General features: G+C 38.7%; 1 protein-coding gene across 1 annotated transcript in view; it reads left to right on the forward strand.

Moving 5' to 3' along the window:
- The window catches only part of ROR2 (receptor tyrosine kinase like orphan receptor 2), a 141,077-nt gene extending 121,027 nt beyond the window's left edge, over positions 1–20,050 (forward strand). The window contains 5 exon segments of the mRNA XM_062513343.1: positions 9,364–9,491; positions 12,846–13,160; positions 14,880–15,125; positions 16,745–16,947; positions 18,608–20,050. Of these exon segments, the coding sequence (XP_062369327.1) occupies positions 9,364–9,491; positions 12,846–13,160; positions 14,880–15,125; positions 16,745–16,947; positions 18,608–20,050 (2,335 nt within the window).
- Positions 20,051–20,437: the final 387 nt, after the last annotated feature.

Genomic DNA, 20,437 nt, shown 5'->3' on the forward strand with positions numbered 1-20,437 from the left:
GATGTATAATCTCTATGGTAACTGAGATAGAAATGCCACCTTAGTTCTGTTTTTAAAAAAACAGAAGAAAGAAGGAAAAAAAAATGCCAGTACAGTTATTTTCAGTTTTCCATTTGTCTTCCAGAAATGATCACATTTTTAATGGTATGGTCACTTAAAAAATTATTAATTCTGAAAAAAAAAAGAAATAATAATGACTTTTGACTTTTTTCTTTTTACAAAAGCATTTTAACTTTTAAACCTCTAAAACAAAGGCAGGAAGCACTTTGTAGAAAGCTTGTATTCCCCATCATTCCAGAAAAAAAGAGAAAAACAACCAAAATGAAAAGCTTAAGACACTTCCATAGGATTTCATTTTTTTGTTTTAAGTTATTCCTTTGTCCTTCTTTTAACCTCCTCTTCTCTTTGGATTTTTATAACTCACAATTTTCAACTATGCTTTCACAGTCTTTTCTCTCAAGACTTTGTACTTCCTACTTGTATTCCTGGCATATATATATAAAATTTTGTCAGTGGATTTAAACTAACTGAACTATAGTATAAAATTTCTATTTGTGCATAAAATCTGCTTCTGTAGGTAAATCACAATTCATTAATGCCTACCTGAAAATTGAAAGGATTTTGTGAAAGAAAAAGCCACCAAATTGAGCTTATCCCTGGTGGCATTTAGAGACTGGGGTGAGGATCGCACCAGACAAGGTCAGAGTAGCGTGGTGGGAGGTGAGCTGCCCTTCTCTCACCCATTTACAGGGTGAGAAGGGACCCCATTTCCCAGACCAGTCCCCTTGGTGAGGTCAGATATCCCTTCCTCCCCTCCTTCAGCACCACAGATATCAAAGTTCTTTCCTCCTTCTCCTGCACGGCCTTCCCATCTTCCCTGATGGCTGACATGATCTCTAAGCTCTACCCCCAGTCACATCCCTCCTATGCTGAAGCCCAGCCACCCAGGTGGAGCTGCCTGCACTGGTCCCAAGGCACAAGCATCCCCATTGCTGGAGGGGTCTCTGAGCTGCCCGGGATGGCCCCTGCCAGTTTCACTTGCTGCCGGATACAGCAGCAGCTATAATGACACTTTTGGCTGGTGGACTATTCTAAACTCTTTTGGAGCTGACCTATGTCCCCTTGCACACTCAGGGTGGGATGGGAGGACGAGGGTTGATAACAGCTAAGAATTTTGCTTTCCTCTGTCAGCAGAGGGAAGAGGGAGCTGCTTTTTAGAGGCTCTTCAGAGAGGGTCTGTTGGCCCTGCTCACTTTCCTTGGATATGTCAGAGAAAGACAATTTATTAGATAGTCATAACACACTGAGGGGGATAACATGCCTAGAAAAAAAGGGGTGGAGAAGAAGGCTCATAATGGCTTTTTTGGTGAGTGAGAAGCTGGAATGCTGCATGGCCAGGTTCATGTTCCCATGTGTTGAAATTTGTTTTCTGAAGGTTTTTCTTTTCAAATTTTGACTAACCATGGTTGTAACAGAAATGTTTCTGTTAGAAGTGTCTGACACTCAGCAAAAGAGATCTGCAGCCTTCCCTGGATTGCCAGCTGACTCATGTGATTTCAAGATTTCATCCCAATGTGCTAACACCTATGAAAGCAGAGGGAGAATTTACAAAAATGTTCTTTGAGTAAACTGAAAGAGGGAGTTTGTAGGCAGAAGTTAGAATGTTGTTGGCAGAATATTAGATCATCTGTTTGAAGTTACATGTGTTAATCAGGAGGATTGTGGTTGGTTATACAGCTAGGGACAATCCTCTTTTCTTACAGAAATTCAGAACATTGATGTCCCTGTTTAGTTTTGCTTCCTTGACTGTTTTACCCACCTAAGCACAGTAAAAGCAATCCTGCCATCTATCTATAACTCTGTGTATGCTGAACTTGGAATTTTTTGGTACACTGAAAACTTTCCTAAAGATGCAAAGCAATAAAAGCAATAATAAATACCTGAATATGATACCCAGAAACGATAGCAGCATGCAGTGTTATCTAATGAGCAACCTGCTGCAGTTTTATGTGTTCCTTTCTCTTGTATATGTTTGCCTGTGAGGGCTGTTTTCCATCTTATAGGAGCAATGGTGGGTGAGTATGTGAAAGAAAGAAAGGCAACATCATTCCCCTTTGGTTTTATCCACTTAAATAATTGATTGTAGTATCTTTTATCAGGGACACAGCTCAGCTAAGAGTACTGACACCTACTTAAGGCAATGCCTGCTGAGGAGACCGATTTGGGTCATGAGTCAGTGAAGGCCTATGATTAAACCCTATTGATGTTCTCTCCCTTTCTTGTTTTTAAATGATTTTTAAATATTTACTAGTAGAAGAATCCTCCTTCCACAGTAATATTAGAATGTATGTTTAAAACTTTGTTTTGACTATGTTTTAGAGATAGACCTTAGAGGTTGAGTTTTGTGTTTAAAAATACTGATTTCATAATCCATTTTGGCAATATTTTCAATAGCCTACATGTTAGGGTGTTTTAAAGTTTATGAGCTCCTCTTTGACAAACAAAAGTCTTCTCTTCAGTTTATCACAAATGTTAGGTCCATTTGTAGGTGTGTTTTTACTAATGACATTTCAATTAGTTGCTTTATCTACTAGCTGGCTTAAAATGCTCTCTCAGGTCCTATTATTCATGTGAACATATCCATAATCTAATAGGACCAGTAGAAAAAAGATCAACTGTTTCTTTTTGCTGATCTTAGGCATCGAATATGGAGTTTCAGTTCATCCTGTGTTTTTTTAGTAACTAGTAGATACATATACAAATCAAATGCAACACGGTTGTTCTATTCAGAAATTGGAACTTTCAGTAAATTCTTTAAGAAATTCTGTGAGATTCTACTTTTCAGATAAAAACCAGGAAATATTTGTCCATTTTGTGTGCTAAATGTAAGGTAATCTTGCTTTTTGGGTCTGTTGTTACACTCAAAAGCGTCTGGTAGAAGTTATGGGCCATATCCATTGTGAGTGTAAATTGTCATAGGCCCATTAACTTCAACTGAGCTATGACTATTTACACAAATTCCCCTGCCTGTTAGTTTTTTATTTTTTTAACACTAGACTCCCCTTCTTTTCTGATAGCATTTCTTACATTCTTTTAGTGCAAAGGAAAAGTTTTACTGTATTCTAAGTAAATAGTATTCTAAGTCTCATCAGTATGGATTTCCTGAAATCCCAGGAGCACTGATCTTTATATGCAGGTGAAGATGTGCAAACAATGATTTTAAGTGCCGGAAAGGCGGGTTATTTGCAGAAACCTTTGGTCAGAGGATGAAACTGTTTGTTTAGAGAATGGATACAGGTGGGGCAGGAAGCCTGTGCCTTTCTCCCATGGTGTGGGTACAGGGTAGCCTCCATTCAGGCAAGGGCCTGATGCAGCAGTCAAGTTGTCCCTGCCACCCATTACTTTCTTGGCTCCAGCAGGGAGGATACAAATATGCATGTGTGGAGTTTTCGGTGTTTTATGCTTTTTGAGGTTTTCCTGTATACCTGAGTTTTCAAAACTACACTAAAACAAAAACCTATTTGTGTGTGTTACTGAATTTCTGCCCTGTGTTATGGGTGATGTCAGAAGCACCTGGCATTAGCCCAGCCCTTCAATGGATAGTAGTATTTCAAACCATACTTCCTAAAATAACTATGTTTTTTTTTCTCCATCAGATAGTTGTCTTGAATGTCAGTAGTAAAACATCCATTGTTGAACTGTGCCTAATGGAGGCCTGTGATAATGAGCAATTTTAACAAAAGACAGCATTTCTTGACAAATTTTCTTCCCAGTGAAACCATAAATTGAATGTTATATTTGATACTTTCTCTGAAGGTGAATATACAAACCTGGCCAGAAGGTACCAAATATTTTTGTATGGTAACATAAATATGTATTCGCTATGTTTTTGACCAGAGGCAAATCTTACAGATATGATATGACATATGATGAAGGTAGTATGTTTCTGTTCTCTCAGATCTCGTGTGACCTGTTGAGGGAGGGGATATTTGGGGATGTAAAATAATTTTAACCATTGAAAAGTGATCCTCTTGTGCATAGACTTTGCTCCCTAGCATTACGCATGTCAAGAGTAAGGGTAATGAATTATGAGGACTGTAGTGCAACATTGTAAGATGGCCTGATTTTGAGATTCAGTATAAACAAACTGTTAATATATGTGTGTGTGTGTGTGTGTGTATCTACACACACACACACACACACACACACACACACACACTCACACACACATATATATATAAAAACACAGAAATACCTTGCTTTTTACTGCAGCCCTTTATAATGCCCTTCCCAGTGAGGGAAATTTGCCTCTCTTTGATTAAACATAGACTGTTTATTCCTTTATTCTTTTTAGTATTTCAGGTCATTTCATTTCTGTGGTTTATATTTATGAAGCAGCCACACCCTGGTCTAAGTGAACTCATAATCTGAAATATGATGCCACTCCTCTTCTCTCTTAATGTTCATCATTATCATTCTCTTTACACAGCTTCTGACATTAGTTATCAAGTTGTAACTATCAAAAATCCTGAGACATCCTGACAACTGTACACCAAATGTTGTATTTCTCTAAGAATAGCAAATAGCCTGACATGAACATTTTGTCCTTTCCTTCATCTGTCGGTCTGTGGTTTTCTGTGTGCTTGTCCTTGCTTTGCCATTCTGCTTGCAATGGAGCATTAGGTGGACAACTAACATTCTCAATATTTAGCAGTTCTTAATTAAAAGCTGCTTAATCCCTGGACACCAAGGAAGAAGGTCAAAGCTTCAGGTTTATTTGTTGTGGGAAAATTTATGGGAAATTTTAATTGCACTTAGTTTGCTTGTGGGAAACTTCTGTAACAAAGTTTCTACTACCTTTTAAAAGCTAACATTTAGAATATCCTGCTGTAGTCATTGAACTGGCGTATGTTGTTTACTTTGGTATACTGTAGGTTGAGAGTATGTCTGTCCATGTAACTGCTAGGGTAAGTTAGTCGGGTATTATTAATTTTTCTCTTTTTTTCATTGTATTCAATTGATAGACTTATTCTGAGTTTTCTGGAGAATTTCTAAGTTTCTATGTCTGGTGCATGGTGTTTAATCCCTTCTGTTTTCAGGAAAATAGTTTTAACTTAGAAGTTTCTGCTGTCTTTGTAAGTAAAACCTGTGACATGCAATCAGAATAAAGGTGGCTCACTAGCAAATGAATATCTGGTACCCCCCAGTCCTGCTTTCATAATTCCTTCTGTGAATCCTTGCTAAAAAGTGTTAGAGCTTCATGTGTTTTCTCTGTTTCTGAGGGAAAAAAAGGCCTACTTTTACGGGCATTAAATGCATACTGAAAATGCTCACTGAAAATGCTCATCAGATTTAGGTGCTTCAAAAGGTGATTTTAGTGTTAATCAGAGTTTCCATGGTTGCCTTGTTTTTGCTGTGACTTTTTTGTTTCATGTGCCCTCCAGTCTGTTCAGCTGTGACAGGTGCAAACAATAGGTGGTGTCACATAGATAGCACATAATGTATTGTGCTGAGATACAGTCTTTCCACATTTCAAATTTTCCATGAAGAAAAGCATCTTTGTTGCCAATGTGTTTTCTTCTGTAATATTTTATTTGGTGTCTTTTCTGTGTCATATAGTAAATTAAAGTAATGCTTAATGAAAGGGTGGGGGTAGTGATGTCCATTATGTTTTTTCTAGGATCTCTAGAAATTGCTTTACGTATTTCTAGAGCAGATAGCTATCTTATGGAAGAGTTGCATGACCTCCATCTGGAGAGTTTTCTATTCATCATGCTAGATTTTATTCCTCTTCAGAGGCACCTGGTTCTTCCAGATTTTCTCTTATAGACCCAGATGTTCTTGGAAGTTATGATTTGTAACTGTGGGAGGAGTTGCATGATTGAATGTGCATCTTTTTTCTACACTGCTTGCTTTGTCAATTCTCCATTTCATATGGACTCCTGCCCATGAACATGAAGGCAGGCTGTATTTGATGAGGTGTTGCAGTTCATGTGTGATAAGGAACTTGTAAATGCTTATCCATGCTTGGTTCATCAGGATTTTTACAGACCTGGTACAAATTCCATGTTGTACATAAAAATAGTATCGATATTTTGGTTTTATTTATGTGCAACTGAGGTAGTAGATTCTCATGCTCTTGCTTTTGATTAGAAAGCCTAGTTCTTAACTGAATTGTTCTGATGGAAGATCACCTTGTGCGCCTAGTAAACTGATTACCCTGATCCTGAACTATGGAATAGGTAGCCTGTTTAGTCATATTCTTAACAATTTTATTTTTAAATCCAAACTCTGCTCAAACATTTGATGAGTTGCTGGGAGGAGACTTCACTTAGTAAGAGAATACCTTACCTTCATTCTGAGTGCTGAGTAAATTCATTTTCCAGGTGCAGTCTTTGATTCAGCCTTACAGCAGAGGTGCAAAAAAGACTCATACTTAGCATGTGCCTGACTCTATTTTCTAAAATAAAAATTAGTACTATAAAAATTAGAAAATCACTAGGAAATCACTAGAAGAGAAGAAAATCAATAGAGAGAAAAGTTAACAGTGTCTTTAAACATGTGCAAACTAAAGAGTAAAGGTAAAAATGTACCTGTCCTGGATAGCTTGTAAGATTTCTGCAAGTGGAACAAATTGAACTCTTCTCATTTCCTTTTATGGAATCAGATTTCCACTTTCACCAGGGTTCTTGATCAGAACAGACATTATCCCTCAAGCAGCAGGAGATTAAAGAGTCAGTATTTCTGCCTATTTTCAGCAGGTTTTAATTATTGCGCTGATCAGCAACTGCATTGCTGGCACATGGTTTGTAGCATGATTCAAAGACACATAGTTCCATGGGGTCCTGTTTGAACTGAGCATTGTGCCACTCCTATGATGTTTTATCAGACTCTCCCCAGGTTGCTTTTTGTTGCAGATTTTTGCCTTGTCCCAAGGGTACATGTAGCTGAAGGACAGAGTAATCTATAAGGAGACTCTTACTGTTGCCCCTTCTGTAGCTGAAATAAGCTTTTTTCCTAAGAAAACTAATGTAATTTTGTTCTCTCAATACTAGTACTAACAAACAGCATTCACTGAGTTTCCTGACCTGACAAAGATATGTGCAGAATAACAGCCACACTTCTGTCAGAGTAACTGACATCAGGTTACTGTTTACTTTTGTTTGTGTCCACAGTAATGGTCATATCTAGTTTAGTATAATCAGCAGCTGACTATAACATGGGAGAAAGGAGCATATGTGTGTATTTACAGTATCTAAGCAGTGTTTAAAAGTTCTTGACAGAAATAAATAAACGGAGCTAAGTAAGACATCACACTGCTTTTGTCACCAAACTCATGGTGTTTGGAGCAGGCTTTTCCTCCCCCTTTTAGGTACTGGCAAGAGAACCCTGAACTGAGACCTGAAGTGTGAGATACAGTTTCAGTAAGATACATTGCAGACGTTGTTCTGCAGAATAGGGGTATGAATTTACTCTTAAGAAAGAGGTCAAATAGAGGTTTCATATTCATTGAACTCCTTTTGGGAATTGCTGACTTCCTACTGAGGTGGTCAAGGATCATAAAACAGGCACAGAGAAAATCCTTTGATATTTTTGTCCCTTCAGGCATGATGCAATTGTTGCAAAATTACAGGTTTTTTTTGTAAGAATGGAAGAATGTCACTACAGGGAGTAGTTGATCCTATGACTTCTCCTTTACTTCATCCACACTAATAAAAAACTTACATATTTCTGAGGAAGAAGAACATGTTTCAGAATTTTTAGACAAAATGTTACTTTATGAATATTTAGCAATAATACTGTGATAGGAAATAAAGGCCATATCTAGGTAAGAACTTCATGATGCACTTTATATCCATGACTTATCAAGAGTCCTGTTAAATCATTGTCTTTTTAAGGGGCAAAGAGGAGATGCAGCTCAGGTGGTGATTGGTAGATCCACCTTTTGGCTACCTGTACAGACAGTTCTGCCCAACTTTTCACTGTTCAAGAATAAGAAATATTGATAAAATTTCCCTGAAGAAGTGAGCTGTATCAGGGAGACACAGCAGAGGAAAAATGAGAAGATTCCTAAGACAGAGTAGGGTATCAGTATAAGGGGCTGCAATAAGCACAGGTAATGATGGCTAGCTGTTATCAGGCAGAAGGTTTTCATGCTGATTTCTCTTAGCTAAAGTTATGAAATTTTACACATAGTCATTCACAGTTTTGCCCTGCTCGTGTGGTACCTGAAGGAAGGGTGGAGGTGTATTTGTAAGAGAATTGGAAATATGGGTGACCAACACAGATATAATATCTGAAGATAATAAAGTACAAAGTGCAGAGGAACACTGAAGTAATACTTCAAATAGTATTGGAGAGGTATCTCAACTTTTGAACCATTTAGTTACAAAAGCTGATTAAGTTTTTAGATGCCCTACTCTAGAGACACATTTTCTAGGTCATGGCTTTACCTATTTTTTGGTCTATCATGCAGTAAATTGTATTATATGAATCCATCAGGTTAGTGAATCCAAGCACAGAGGCAATGCCATGCCAGAGGAAACACATAGCATACTGGATATTTACCCTGAGAATGCTCTCACTCTGGAGTCCCTTTTCAGTGCTCTGACAGTTATGATCTGCAGATCAGCTCTGTATTATTTACAGGGGGTTTGGGGATGAAGTGTTGAACCACTGAGCCTTTAGGCTAGGGCTTTTGTGGCAAAATATTTATGTTGATGTAAGGGAGTGAAAGGCCCAAAGCTTCATTCAGTTGAAAATAATACTGAAATATATGTTGAAAGAGAAATTTGGCACTGACTTTCACTGGAGAGAACAGGAAGAGAGGTTATAGCCTTGATTACTCTTATTCGAAGTTTTAATTCAAGTTTGGCAAGACCTCTTTTTCTATCAATGGATGAAGAGCTATGAGGAAATGAAGAGCGGGAAGGAGAAGTGGGAGAAGAGAACAAACTGCCTAATTTTATGGGCTGCAGATGGATGTCAAAAGTGTATGGGGGCTTGTAACTAGATATATGTTGCTGTCTCAGTCTAAAGGCTTTAAAATAGATTCATCTGTCAAATCCCTAGTCACTAATTACTATTAGTTTATTATTTTAAAACTAATGTCAGGTTGTTTTCTTATTTAATGAGCTGCATACAGCTATATACATTGAGATATATACATGAGCTATAATGATCTATATGCATTAATACTTCTAAGGTAAGAGCCAATTGGAGGAAAAAGCTGCACCTTGGGAATGGGACAATTTCAGATTTACAGTATTTTGAGTTTTTCCTCTTTTATAAGAATATGTTTTGTAAAAATCCATTGGTGGCAGAGAGACATCTGCATATAAAATCCTAACATGTCTTTTGCAGAGAAGATTACCATGAAGATGGGTTCTGTCAGCCATATAGGGGAATTGCGTGTGCACGAATCATTGGAAACAGAACCATTTATGTGGACTCCCTCCAGATGCAAGGGGAAATTGAAAACCGAATTACTGGTAAGCTTACACATCTCTTTAGCAGAGAGAAAGAAGCACTCATAAAAGTATACAATTCAGGTAAACACAGTGCTGTCATCCTACTAGTTTTGTCAGCCAATGATTAACACATCTTTATATTAAGGTTTAGAGTGTGTGAGCCTGTTTAATATGTGAGCAGTTATTAAAAGTAGGAGCAAGGAAGATAAGTATCTGTGGTAATGTGTAAGGCTTCTTCCATGTCCTTAAGTAAAATGTCAGTGTATATGAATTTTTAACAGCTTCTAGTTTATACTGGAGCTTTTTTGCATGATGGATTCAAATAGAAGATTTTGAGGTTTTAAAATGCATTTGTGATAAAAATGCAAAAAGTACTGATTCTTTATTTTTTTGAAATGTATATGGTGGCCTTTCCCTTGGGTTTTTTTCCTTTTTGCATAATTATGGCAGGGTCTAGAATTCAAATCGATTTATATAAAACAAGAGCTGACCTTCCTGTGCTCTGCCTATGCTTAATCTTTCTCTGAACATAGTTTCTGTAGAGTTGCAAACTTACATCCAAAACCTTAATGACTTTTAATGGGCTGTACATCAACTTGGGTTTTCTTCACTGGATCTCAGCTGGTATTAGCAGCTGTGACTCTGATGTACACAAAGTAGAGCAAGCAAAATGAGCCCTTTGAATAGAGCAAACTATTTGTCATAATATATAGCAAATTAAGTCGGTCCAGCAGGAGCTGATTTGCATCTGGCCAGATGCAGCTCACTAATGGACTCCCCAACTTCAGCATAACTAATTGCCAAAAGGAGTTTAAATTTACTTGTCAGCTGTAACTCCCTAGAGATATTACCTTAAAGACTCATTGTTAAGACAAAAATCCAGGTCCATTTTTTTTTCCTGTTCTTGAAATGGTGTTCAGATTCTGGGACTGGGAAAATCCAGGTGCTGACCTTTACTTACCCTGTTACAACACATTCTCCTCCCACCCATCTTCTGTACTCTGTTGTAATTCCAGCATCTTTAACATTAAGTCACTAATTAATACATATTGATACTTTTTTCTCTTTTTTGCCAGCTAATCTCTGTCCTGTTTGGATGTTTTTCAGCAATATGGAAATGTTCAACTATCTGAAATGATTAAGTCTGTATTTCTGTGAATTAGGCTCATAATATTCTTTTCAAAACTAAACCCAACAACAACAAAAAAACCCTGTCGTATTATCCAGAAAATGTTTATTGATTGAGTTGTACTTGTTTCTGGGATATAGACAGGGATGACCTGGCTGCTGATTTCCTCATATTTTCAATTAGCAGTTAGATTTCCAAGGCTAGGGTGCTGGACCTCTCTGTTCTGCAGTTGTGAAGAATTCTGAATGGAAGTGTTATCTTTCAGGAAGGCACTAAGAGCCGTCATATAGAGCTGCCCAGTGCTTAACCAGGCAGTAATGGCAGTCTTAATCATACAGCATTTTCAAACTATATGCTTTTGAAGGTCATACCTAACATCTTGTGCAAAAGTACCCTGAGGATTTCATAGCATTATTGGTTCTTGTAAGTCATATTGTATATAAAGCAAGTACTGCAAGACCGCGTGTTCTACACCCAAATGAGAAGGTATTTTTGAAATTGCAGTAGCTTGTTAGGTAAAAGAAAAACAACACCTGAATAATTGCTGCTGAGGTTTTGCTGAGAGTAATGCTGATACTTCCTGAATGCAATTTCTGATAGTGTGTTCCAATGTGCATGGGAAATGAGGACCCCTACTGTCCAACACCAGGAGCATTTAGCAAGGTTACATCTATGGGAAGTTTCCATTTTGGTATACGTTTCCCTGCTGTATATTCTTTGTTTCCATCGCTACTTGTGCTGTTTGGTTCTGCCCATGTGATTGGGTGAGAACAAAATCCTGTGGTTAAAAAAAGAATGACATTTCTGGAGAAAAACTTTAGATGTGGCTTGGAAGACTGGAAGGCCAACAGTGAATAGTGCACAGACCTGATGCCTGACCCATGTATATGTGTTTGGCTAGCAGGGTCTCTGCTGTGCTGTTTAACATCTGTTAAATAAGTAAAATATAAACTCCTTAGATGCTACCACACAGTACTGCTGACTTTTGCATCTTCCATCAAAAGAAAGATATCACTGTAAGTTGTGCATTCTTCTCTCATAATGATCTAAATTCTGTAATACAGTGCCTTCAGACAGACAACTAACAGTGTATACTTCAGTATAATTTTTTCCCTTTTAGTGTTTGGGACAAGCATATATTTAAATGATCTTTTGAGGCCTTATGGTGTGCTTGCATGCAGTGTTCCCAACATGACTGACAAATGGTTATATTCCTGTATTAATATTTCTGAATTAAAATAAGCAAAGGTGTAAACAGTCTTAAAAGGCTACATTTGCAGCTGCTTGTTGCATGTTTGGTGCTCAGGAAGAGACTCTCTGAAAGACATGGTACCATGTGTCCGCATGGTACCATGTGTCCATAGGAAATAGATGATTGAAATGAGAAAGCTGGTCAAGAGAAAGAATTTATTTGTATGTTGTAGATAGACTGCTGAATGACATTTCCTCTCTTCTTACACTGTGAGTTGGTGGAACGTGCAGTCTAGCAATTCTCACTCATTAATGGTGCTTTACTGAGGGAGTGAATGTTCCCAATTTTAAATGTTGATTCAGCACCAGACACATGATGCACACATACATTTGTCTTTCCTTTGCAATGTGCAAGAAAACTTACAGCTAAATGTTAGTGTGTAGGTGCTAAGAGCTGAAGGGGAGAATTACATTCCTAACTCATTATGACATTCATCCTAATGTGATCAGCATGCTGAGACCGATTACATTAATTTTCCCCAAAGCTGCTGCCTGTTAGGCTTCTCATATCTGTTATAAGCCATGGATCCCCAGATATCAATGATACATTTCTTTTGGCTTGAAAAGACTTGAAAAAAGACTTACTTATTTATCAAAATGTCTAGAACAGTAAGAAATTAGGTGATACTTGCTCAGATTTCATGTAATTAGGAACTTTGGAAATACATACCAGTATCCTGGCAGGTGTATCTCGATCCTTTCAAGTTAAAATTAGCCAGTTGCCTGTAGTCTGAGCAATGGTAATCATGTGGGTTAATTTCTGGGAAGTGAGGCCTACAAGCTCTGTGCAGATGTCAGAGGGAACACTGGAATGCCATGTTTTCTTCCTGCATTTGTCAAAACTCCTTTAAGCAGAAATTACCTCATTTACCTGTTGCACAGTAGGCTTTAACTCTCGCAAGGAAAGAATAAAGGTGTTAAAGGGCAATTCATGATAATTAAGCTTTTTCTCATGCTGTGAATCAATACTTACCAGTATTTTTGTTCCTTTGCAGCTGCGTTTACCATGATCGGCACTTCGACACATTTGTCTGACCAGTGCTCGCAGTTTGCTATACCTTCCTTCTGCCACTTTGTGTTTCCCCTGTGTGATGAGCGTTCTCGGACCCCGAAGCCACGGGAGCTGTGCCGGGATGAATGTGAAGTTCTGGAGAATGATCTGTGTAGGCAGGAGTACAACATTGCTAGGTCAAACCCCCTCATCCTGATGCAGCTGCAGTTGCCTAAGTGTGAGGACCTCCCACGACCAGACACCTTGGAGGCTGCCAACTGCATAAGAATTGGGATCCCTGTGGAGAGGCTGAGCCGATGTAAGTCTGGGTGTTTCATCACTGGGAGAAAGTACAGCTTGTTGCTTCCTCAGATTGACTCTGAGAGACAATACTTTGTCAGCCATGTAAAGAAAACACTGAACTACTATTTTTTATCTTGTTAATACTGAACCTAATCTTGCAGTGTTGTAAGGCATAATTAGGGTGATAGGAAGCCGAAAGGATACTGCTTGTACTAGAGTGTATTATATCGACCATCCTAAGCTATAGCACTTTCACATGGCTCATTTGATACAGACTTGCAGAGTATTGCCTCCACCTGTGGCTCAGTCCTTGCCTTTTTCAGTGAGCCTACCCATACACCTATTTAAGAGTTTTGTTTACTTATTGATAAACTTCACATAATTTGTTGAAGCTTCACTAGAAGTTCTGTCAGGAAACAAACTACCTAGCATTCAATCTTTCTATATAGAAACACAAGAGAATATTAATCCTGTAAATTAAATATGGGGTGCAATTTTCTTTCTTACCCACATGGGAGGGGTGAAAACATTGATCTTGCTTCCATGAATTTGTATTTACATCCATAAGTAGAAAGTCGGTTGTGTTGTCACTAATTATAGAAGCAGAAGGGCTATTCTGTTGTCACTAATTATACACAAACAGTCTTTCTGACTACTCCATTTCATAGTAATTAATGACAACCCCCTGCATTGTTCAATAAGAAAACTCAAAGAGACCAAAGATTTTCAAAGTTCAGCGTGTGATAAGATTATTCTGACTATCCATTGTCTGAATCCATGGTTAGAAGCAGGATCCATGGCATAATGGTGGATATGAAAGACTAACTCTGTGCTTTTATGTAAATAATGTAGTTGAGAAGCAGAAGTAACTGAGAATACAATAGCAGAGACAAATCAGACAGGGAAGAAATCCTGAGCTAAAGGCATGAGAGCAAAACCAATAAAAAGTGTGGTGAAAGTTGTCCGTGATTCTCAAAGCCAGTGGTGCAGCTGCTGATGGAACAGCTGCAGCTTGGGTATTTGTAAGGTTTGAGAGAGCCAGATTCATGAGGGCTGGAGAGAGGACAACAGAATAATGGAGAAAGTAATATTGCAAACATTGAGGAAAATGCATGATTCAGCTCAGATGTTGCATATAGAAGACAAGCACTCAAAAAGTACAAAGAGAACATAGCAGCAAAACAAAGAATAAAGATATAGGTCCGGCAGATATTAAAATGATGCTTCTAAGGAGAAGAAGATCCTGGATCCTTTTTTTCTGAAGATGAAAATAAGGAAAACGAGGCATGAGGTGTTAAAAAGTACAGCACTGATTTTTATAGCAAGTGAGCAGTGTGAAGAAGATGGGAAGATTATGAGAAATAAGTTTTCATTTTTGACATCTGAGGACTTTTCCTGAAGGGAAACTCATATCTCTGATTTACTTTAGCTTAAAATATTCTGTATCTAAAGGTCCATACATGCTTCTTAGTCTCAATTTGAATTCAGAATTCTGTATACTCATGTGTGTCCCATAGAGCTGAGACATTCCAAGAGAGAATCCAGAAATAACTGAGTGTACAAATACAGATACACATAGAACTGAAATTTCACAACAAACAGCTTTCATTAAATCTTGATGTACCTAAATTCAAGTGCTTGTTTGCATACATGTTCTGTGGACTTCAGCTATTTTGGTCTTGGTGTCCCTTGATTGTTTTGATTTTTGAACATTTTCACAAACTCTCTGTTTTAGATCATCAGTGCTACAATGGCTCTGGAGCTGACTACAGAGGGACTGTCAGTGTTACCAAGTCTGGCCACACTTGCCAACTCTGGGATTCACAGAGTCCCCACAACCATGATCTGACAAGCACACAGTTTCCAGAACTAGGTGGAGGACATGCGTATTGTCGAAATCCTGGAGGTCAAATGGATGGTCCCTGGTGTTTTACAAAGAATAAAAACGTACGCATGGAACTGTGTGACATACCTTCTTGTAGTATGTATTCTTTCTTTTTTCTCCTACTACTGTTCTGAATCCTGTGCAATTTTGAAAGTTCCTGTTTATTACAAGCCAAATTCATTTAGGAGGGTTATACTTCTAAATGTTTAACCTGCAGCAACTTTGTTTTGTATTGTAATTTTTTAATGCTTTCTGGAGATTTCTGGAGAGTTTGTGAGATATCGTGACACTTTTTTATTATATACTGGAGACTTAGTCTGAGGTAATTAGTGATGATGCTGCAATTTGTATTTTGACCTGTCAGATGACTGATTACACATGCAAATCACATGTGTTTGGTTTGCTCATGCTGCTCAAGTGTACATTCTCTTGCCCTGTATGACATCTTGCAGACAGCAAGGACTTTCAAATCCTATAGAGGGAGATATAGCACCGTGCCTGCTTGGAAAGAAATTTTTAAGTGCAGAAAGAGAGCAGTTTGAAGTGCTTAAAGGAGATGATCTTACGGGAAAAGTCCTACACTAGCTGCTACTTCTCTGTATAGCACAACTGTTTGCAAAAATAAAAAGTACAGCTCTCACAGCTTTGAACTGTTCTGCCCACTTTTCCTATATTGGTACAGACTTCACACATTGGTAATGGTCTTTGGATATGACAGTGTCTTTGGATAGGACAGTAAATTTTGTGCTTCATTAGGAAGAAAAGTATGTTTCCTGAAGCAAGACACAGATATGCTGTGGAAGCCATAAAAGTGGATTACATGGATCTCTAAAACTGCTCAGAACTAATATGAAATTTTGTATTTAGTTCACTGTATTTGCAGTAACGGGATTTGACATTTATAATACATTTCTGCATTGCAGGTACCTTAGGGTAAAGATGACACTGGGATGTGGTTGTGGTTAAAGCAGTTGCCACAAATAGCAAAACCACAGGTTACAGAACACATCCCAGACAGTTCCAGTGAACATTTTTAACATCACTATGCTTTCCTAAAGTCTCCAACTATTAAGTGAAAATGTATTTTAGGAAGGTTCCGGAGCTAAGCGTATTGATGGCTCTTTCATGTCTGTCTTACTCTAACATAAAAGCTCTTCAATTCTGTTAAGTAAAGAACAAATAATATGTCTACCAATGAGAAGTGAAACTTACTTTATTCTGGGCACAAGTAGCACCAGTAGAGATAAAGAATGGGCCAAGTGTTGATGAAATGGCTGAATGTATGAGAGTGAGTCAGACCGTGTTGTTGTGCTGGGTCACATTTAAGTTCACTGGCTTATATATTGTGATAGAGACTGCTCACTTGTGTTTTATACCCTGAACAGGATAATGCAATGATACCTTGGTCTGTGTTCTGCAGTTTCTTCTACTGGAAATCTCAAAAATAAAGTAAAATTAATCACATACTGTTACAGCCCACACATTAAATGTGTGGTTCCTAGTTTATCTTCATACTGTTAATTGCTATGTCCATTCAAGCTTTTTTGAAATATGTAGTGGAAAACCACAAAGAAAGCAGGCGAGGGTAATGTGGCTTCTGTTTTCAGGGTATAGTTTAATTTTGGTTTAAAATAGAATATTAATAATAATTTGTGTTACTATCAAATAGCTTAAAAGTACTTATTGTAAGCAATGAGCATTTGTGTGCTTGACAGGTCCACATGACAACAGCAAAATGGGAATCCTCTACATCCTTGTTCCCAGCATAGCCATCCCTCTGGTGATAGCCTGCCTTTTCTTCCTGGTCTGTATGTGCAGAAACAAGCAGAAGGCATCTGCTGCTACACCACAGCGACGCCAGCTGATGGCATCGCCCAGCCAAGACATGGAAATGCCTCTCATTAATCAACACAAACAGGTATTTCTTACAAAATTTGCTCAGGCTGACATGCTTTTAAAGTGTCATGATTTTCAGCATCTTAGGTTGTCAGTGTTCAAATTGAGCCATTTTGTTGGGGGCGTAATTGTCCTACTGTACAGGCCATCCATTTCAGGAGAACCAGGTCTTGCACTTTGTAGGTTTATCTAGAAATCCTGAGCTTGGACAGCAGCTTTCAGTACACAGTATTTAATGGCATTTGTCCTTACCCATCAATCACCATTCTGCCTGCTGTCTGAGTGACTGGAAAAGTGGTTATTTCTGATCCAGTCTTCAGCCTGCAGCTCATTTTTGCTCCTGGTAATGATGTGGCCTGTTTGCCTGTTTAAAGCATGATGCACTGTGGTTTTTTTTGTTCTAATCCTTCAACTCAAGACCTCTGGTGTTCCAATCTATAAGTGAGTTAAGAACTGAGATGGCATGCAACATGTTTCCAAGGCTGTATATCACAAAGAATGTTAAAAGGAAAATGGCTTTGAACTCATGTCTACATATGTCAGCTCTTGCGCAGGATTTTCTGGGTCAGCTAACTGGTATCTGCACTAAAATCCTCTTCAGAGCTCATGTTGAATTTTTGATCACAGCATTTACAAAATGCAAGCTCTAATAAACAATGCTTACTTTGGAAGTTGGCAACATCTGTTTGGGAAAATGTAGAGTATTTGATGAATATTACTAATTGAAACTAATTGCAATGATTTTGTGTGTTAATATGAATATTTAAAGGGAATTTGCCAGCCCAGTCTACAGGCTGTTGGACACTAAAATCAGAGGTTGTTCCCAAATCATTGCTAAAATGTATTCCCAGCCTGCCCTTCTCCCTCATGCAGTGGTGCCCTGTATGTGAAGTTGTGCTGGCTGCACCTCACTTGGTCAGGGATTTCTCCATCCCATGCTGGTCAGGACATACCTATTACATCACCATCACAAACTCCCTTGCTTTCTAGATGCAGGAGGAAGGCTCTGGGGATTTCCTGGTCCTGGGTTTGCAACCTTTTCCTTCAAGTACCAGAAAGAAATTCCTTCTCCTTTCTTCTCCACTTCCATCCTTCTCTTAATTGAAGCTAACTCAAGGTTCCTCAACATTGGTATTGTACACTGCTGCCCATGGGCTGGGGCCTTTCCTGTAGTGCAGCAGAGAAGAAAGGGCTATCTGTTACTGTAGAGCTGAAAGAGAGAGGTTTTGTTCCTTCTCCTGCTGGAAAGGATGCTTCAGTTCACTCTGAGACTGCCACCTCCTCAGCCTCTTTGCTTTTCTGACAGACTTCTGCTGGGCAGCTTGGGGCTGGTTTGCAGGGAAAGTACAGATGCAGTTAATAGATGTCATTGCTTGCCAGATTTACTCTGAACCCAAAATTACTTTAGCTTGCAGGAAGTATGGCCACTGCTTTATAAAAATAATGATATCCATTATCCTGCAGTATATTTCAATTTATACTTCTGATAATAGTGTAACTCATTTCAGGGTGAATTGTGAAATCAATATCCTGATGTGAATAAACAAAAAACAGAAAAGTCCTTTTGGCCCAATTTATCTTCCATTTGGGGATCTAACCACTGGGAGACTTTCTTTTATAAGAGATCCTGTTGTTCAGAAAACATTGTGATTTTTTTACTGACTGTCTTTTCTTCATTTCAGGCTAAGCTTAAAGAAATTAATCTGTCTACTGTGCGATTTATGGAGGAGCTAGGAGAGGAGAGGTTTGGCAAAGTCTACAAGGGACATCTCTTTGGTACAGCACCAGGTGAACAGACACAAGCTGTTGCCATTAAGACACTTAAAGACAAAGCAGAACTGGCTCTTCGGGAAGAATTTAAACATGAGGCAATGATGAGATCACGATTACAGCACCCAAACATAGTTTGCTTGCTAGGAATAGTGACAAAGGAGCAGCCTATAAGTATGATATTTAGTTATTGTTCCCACAGTGATCTCCATGAGTTCTTGGTGATGAGATCTCCCCACTCAGATGTTGGCAGCACTGATGATGACAAGACAGTAAAATCCACTCTGGAACCAGCAGATTTTTTTCACATTGTGACTCAGATAGCTGCAGGAATGGAATATCTTTCTAGCCACCATGTTGTCCACAAGGACTTGGCCACTAGAAATATACTGGTGTTCGATAAACTGAATGTGAAAATATCTGATTTAGGCCTTTTTAGAGAAGTTTATGCTGCTGATTACTACAAACTGATGGGAAATTCCCTTCTTCCTATCCGGTGGATGTCCCCTGAGGCTATTATGTACGGCAAGTTTTCTATTGACTCGGATATATGGTCATACGGAGTTGTGTTGTGGGAAGTTTTCAGCTATGGCCTGCAGCCGTACTGTGGTTATTCCAACCAGGATGTCATTGAGATGATCAGGAACCGACAAGTTTTGCCATGTCCTGATGACTGCCCCACATGGATATACACATTGATGTTGGAGTGTTGGAATGAATTTCCCAACAGAAGACCAAGATTTAAAGATATACATAACAGACTAAGAACGTGGGGGAACCTTTCTAATTACAACAGCTCAGCGCAAACTTCTGGGGCAAGCAACACCACACAAACAAGTTCTCTCAGCACAAGCCCTGTTAGCAATGTCAGCAATGCTAGATACATTGGACCAAAGCAGAAAACTCCAGCCTTCCCTCAACCTCAGTTCATACAAATGAAAGGCCAGATGAGACCAATGGTCCCACCTCCTCAGCTCTACATTCCGGTCAATGGTTACCAGCCAATGCCTGCCTATGGTGCTTACTTGCCAAATTTTTATCCCGTCCAAATTCCAATGCAAATGGCTCCTCAGCAAATACCTCCCCAGATCATTCCCAAACCAGGCTCCCACCACAGCGGGAGTGGGTCTACCAGCACAGGCTATGTAACAACGGCACCTTCCAATGCATCGGTGGCCGACAGGGCTGCTCTGCTGTCAGAAGGCACGGATGACACACACAATGGAACGGAAGATATTGCCCAGAACCCTGTCCAGGAGGAGGAGGAAGAAGAGGGCTCTGTGCCTGAAACAGAATTGCTGGGTGATAATGACACACTTCAGATGGATGAAGCAGAAATTCAGTCAGAAGCCTAAGGAATTTGGCCTCATTGCTAAGAATTCCTCATCACTTCCATGCATGGAGACAATAACTCCATAGGCTTAATAGAGTGATTTTAATCTGACTCAAAGAAACAAAACCAAAAAAAGGCAACATCCATTTAAAAGTGCAGCAGTAATTACATACCAGGTTTAATGACCATTGCACCAGCAGATTTTTGAAATATGGTGGTTTAGACTTGCTGGGTTTAATCTTTTTTACTGTCCTACAGTTTTTGAGAGAAGCTGCTTTTCAAATATGTACTGTTGCTGTGCAACATATTGCAGAGTAGCATTGCACATCATGTATATCATGATATGTGAGTGTAATGTTAGTGAATTATGCTTAAACCAATAACACAAAAAGGAATCCAACTATGGTCG

The sequence above is a fragment of the Cinclus cinclus genome, chromosome Z (genome assembly GCF_963662255.1).
Source record: "Cinclus cinclus chromosome Z, bCinCin1.1, whole genome shotgun sequence".
Classification (NCBI taxonomy): domain Eukaryota; kingdom Metazoa; phylum Chordata; class Aves; order Passeriformes; family Cinclidae; genus Cinclus; species Cinclus cinclus.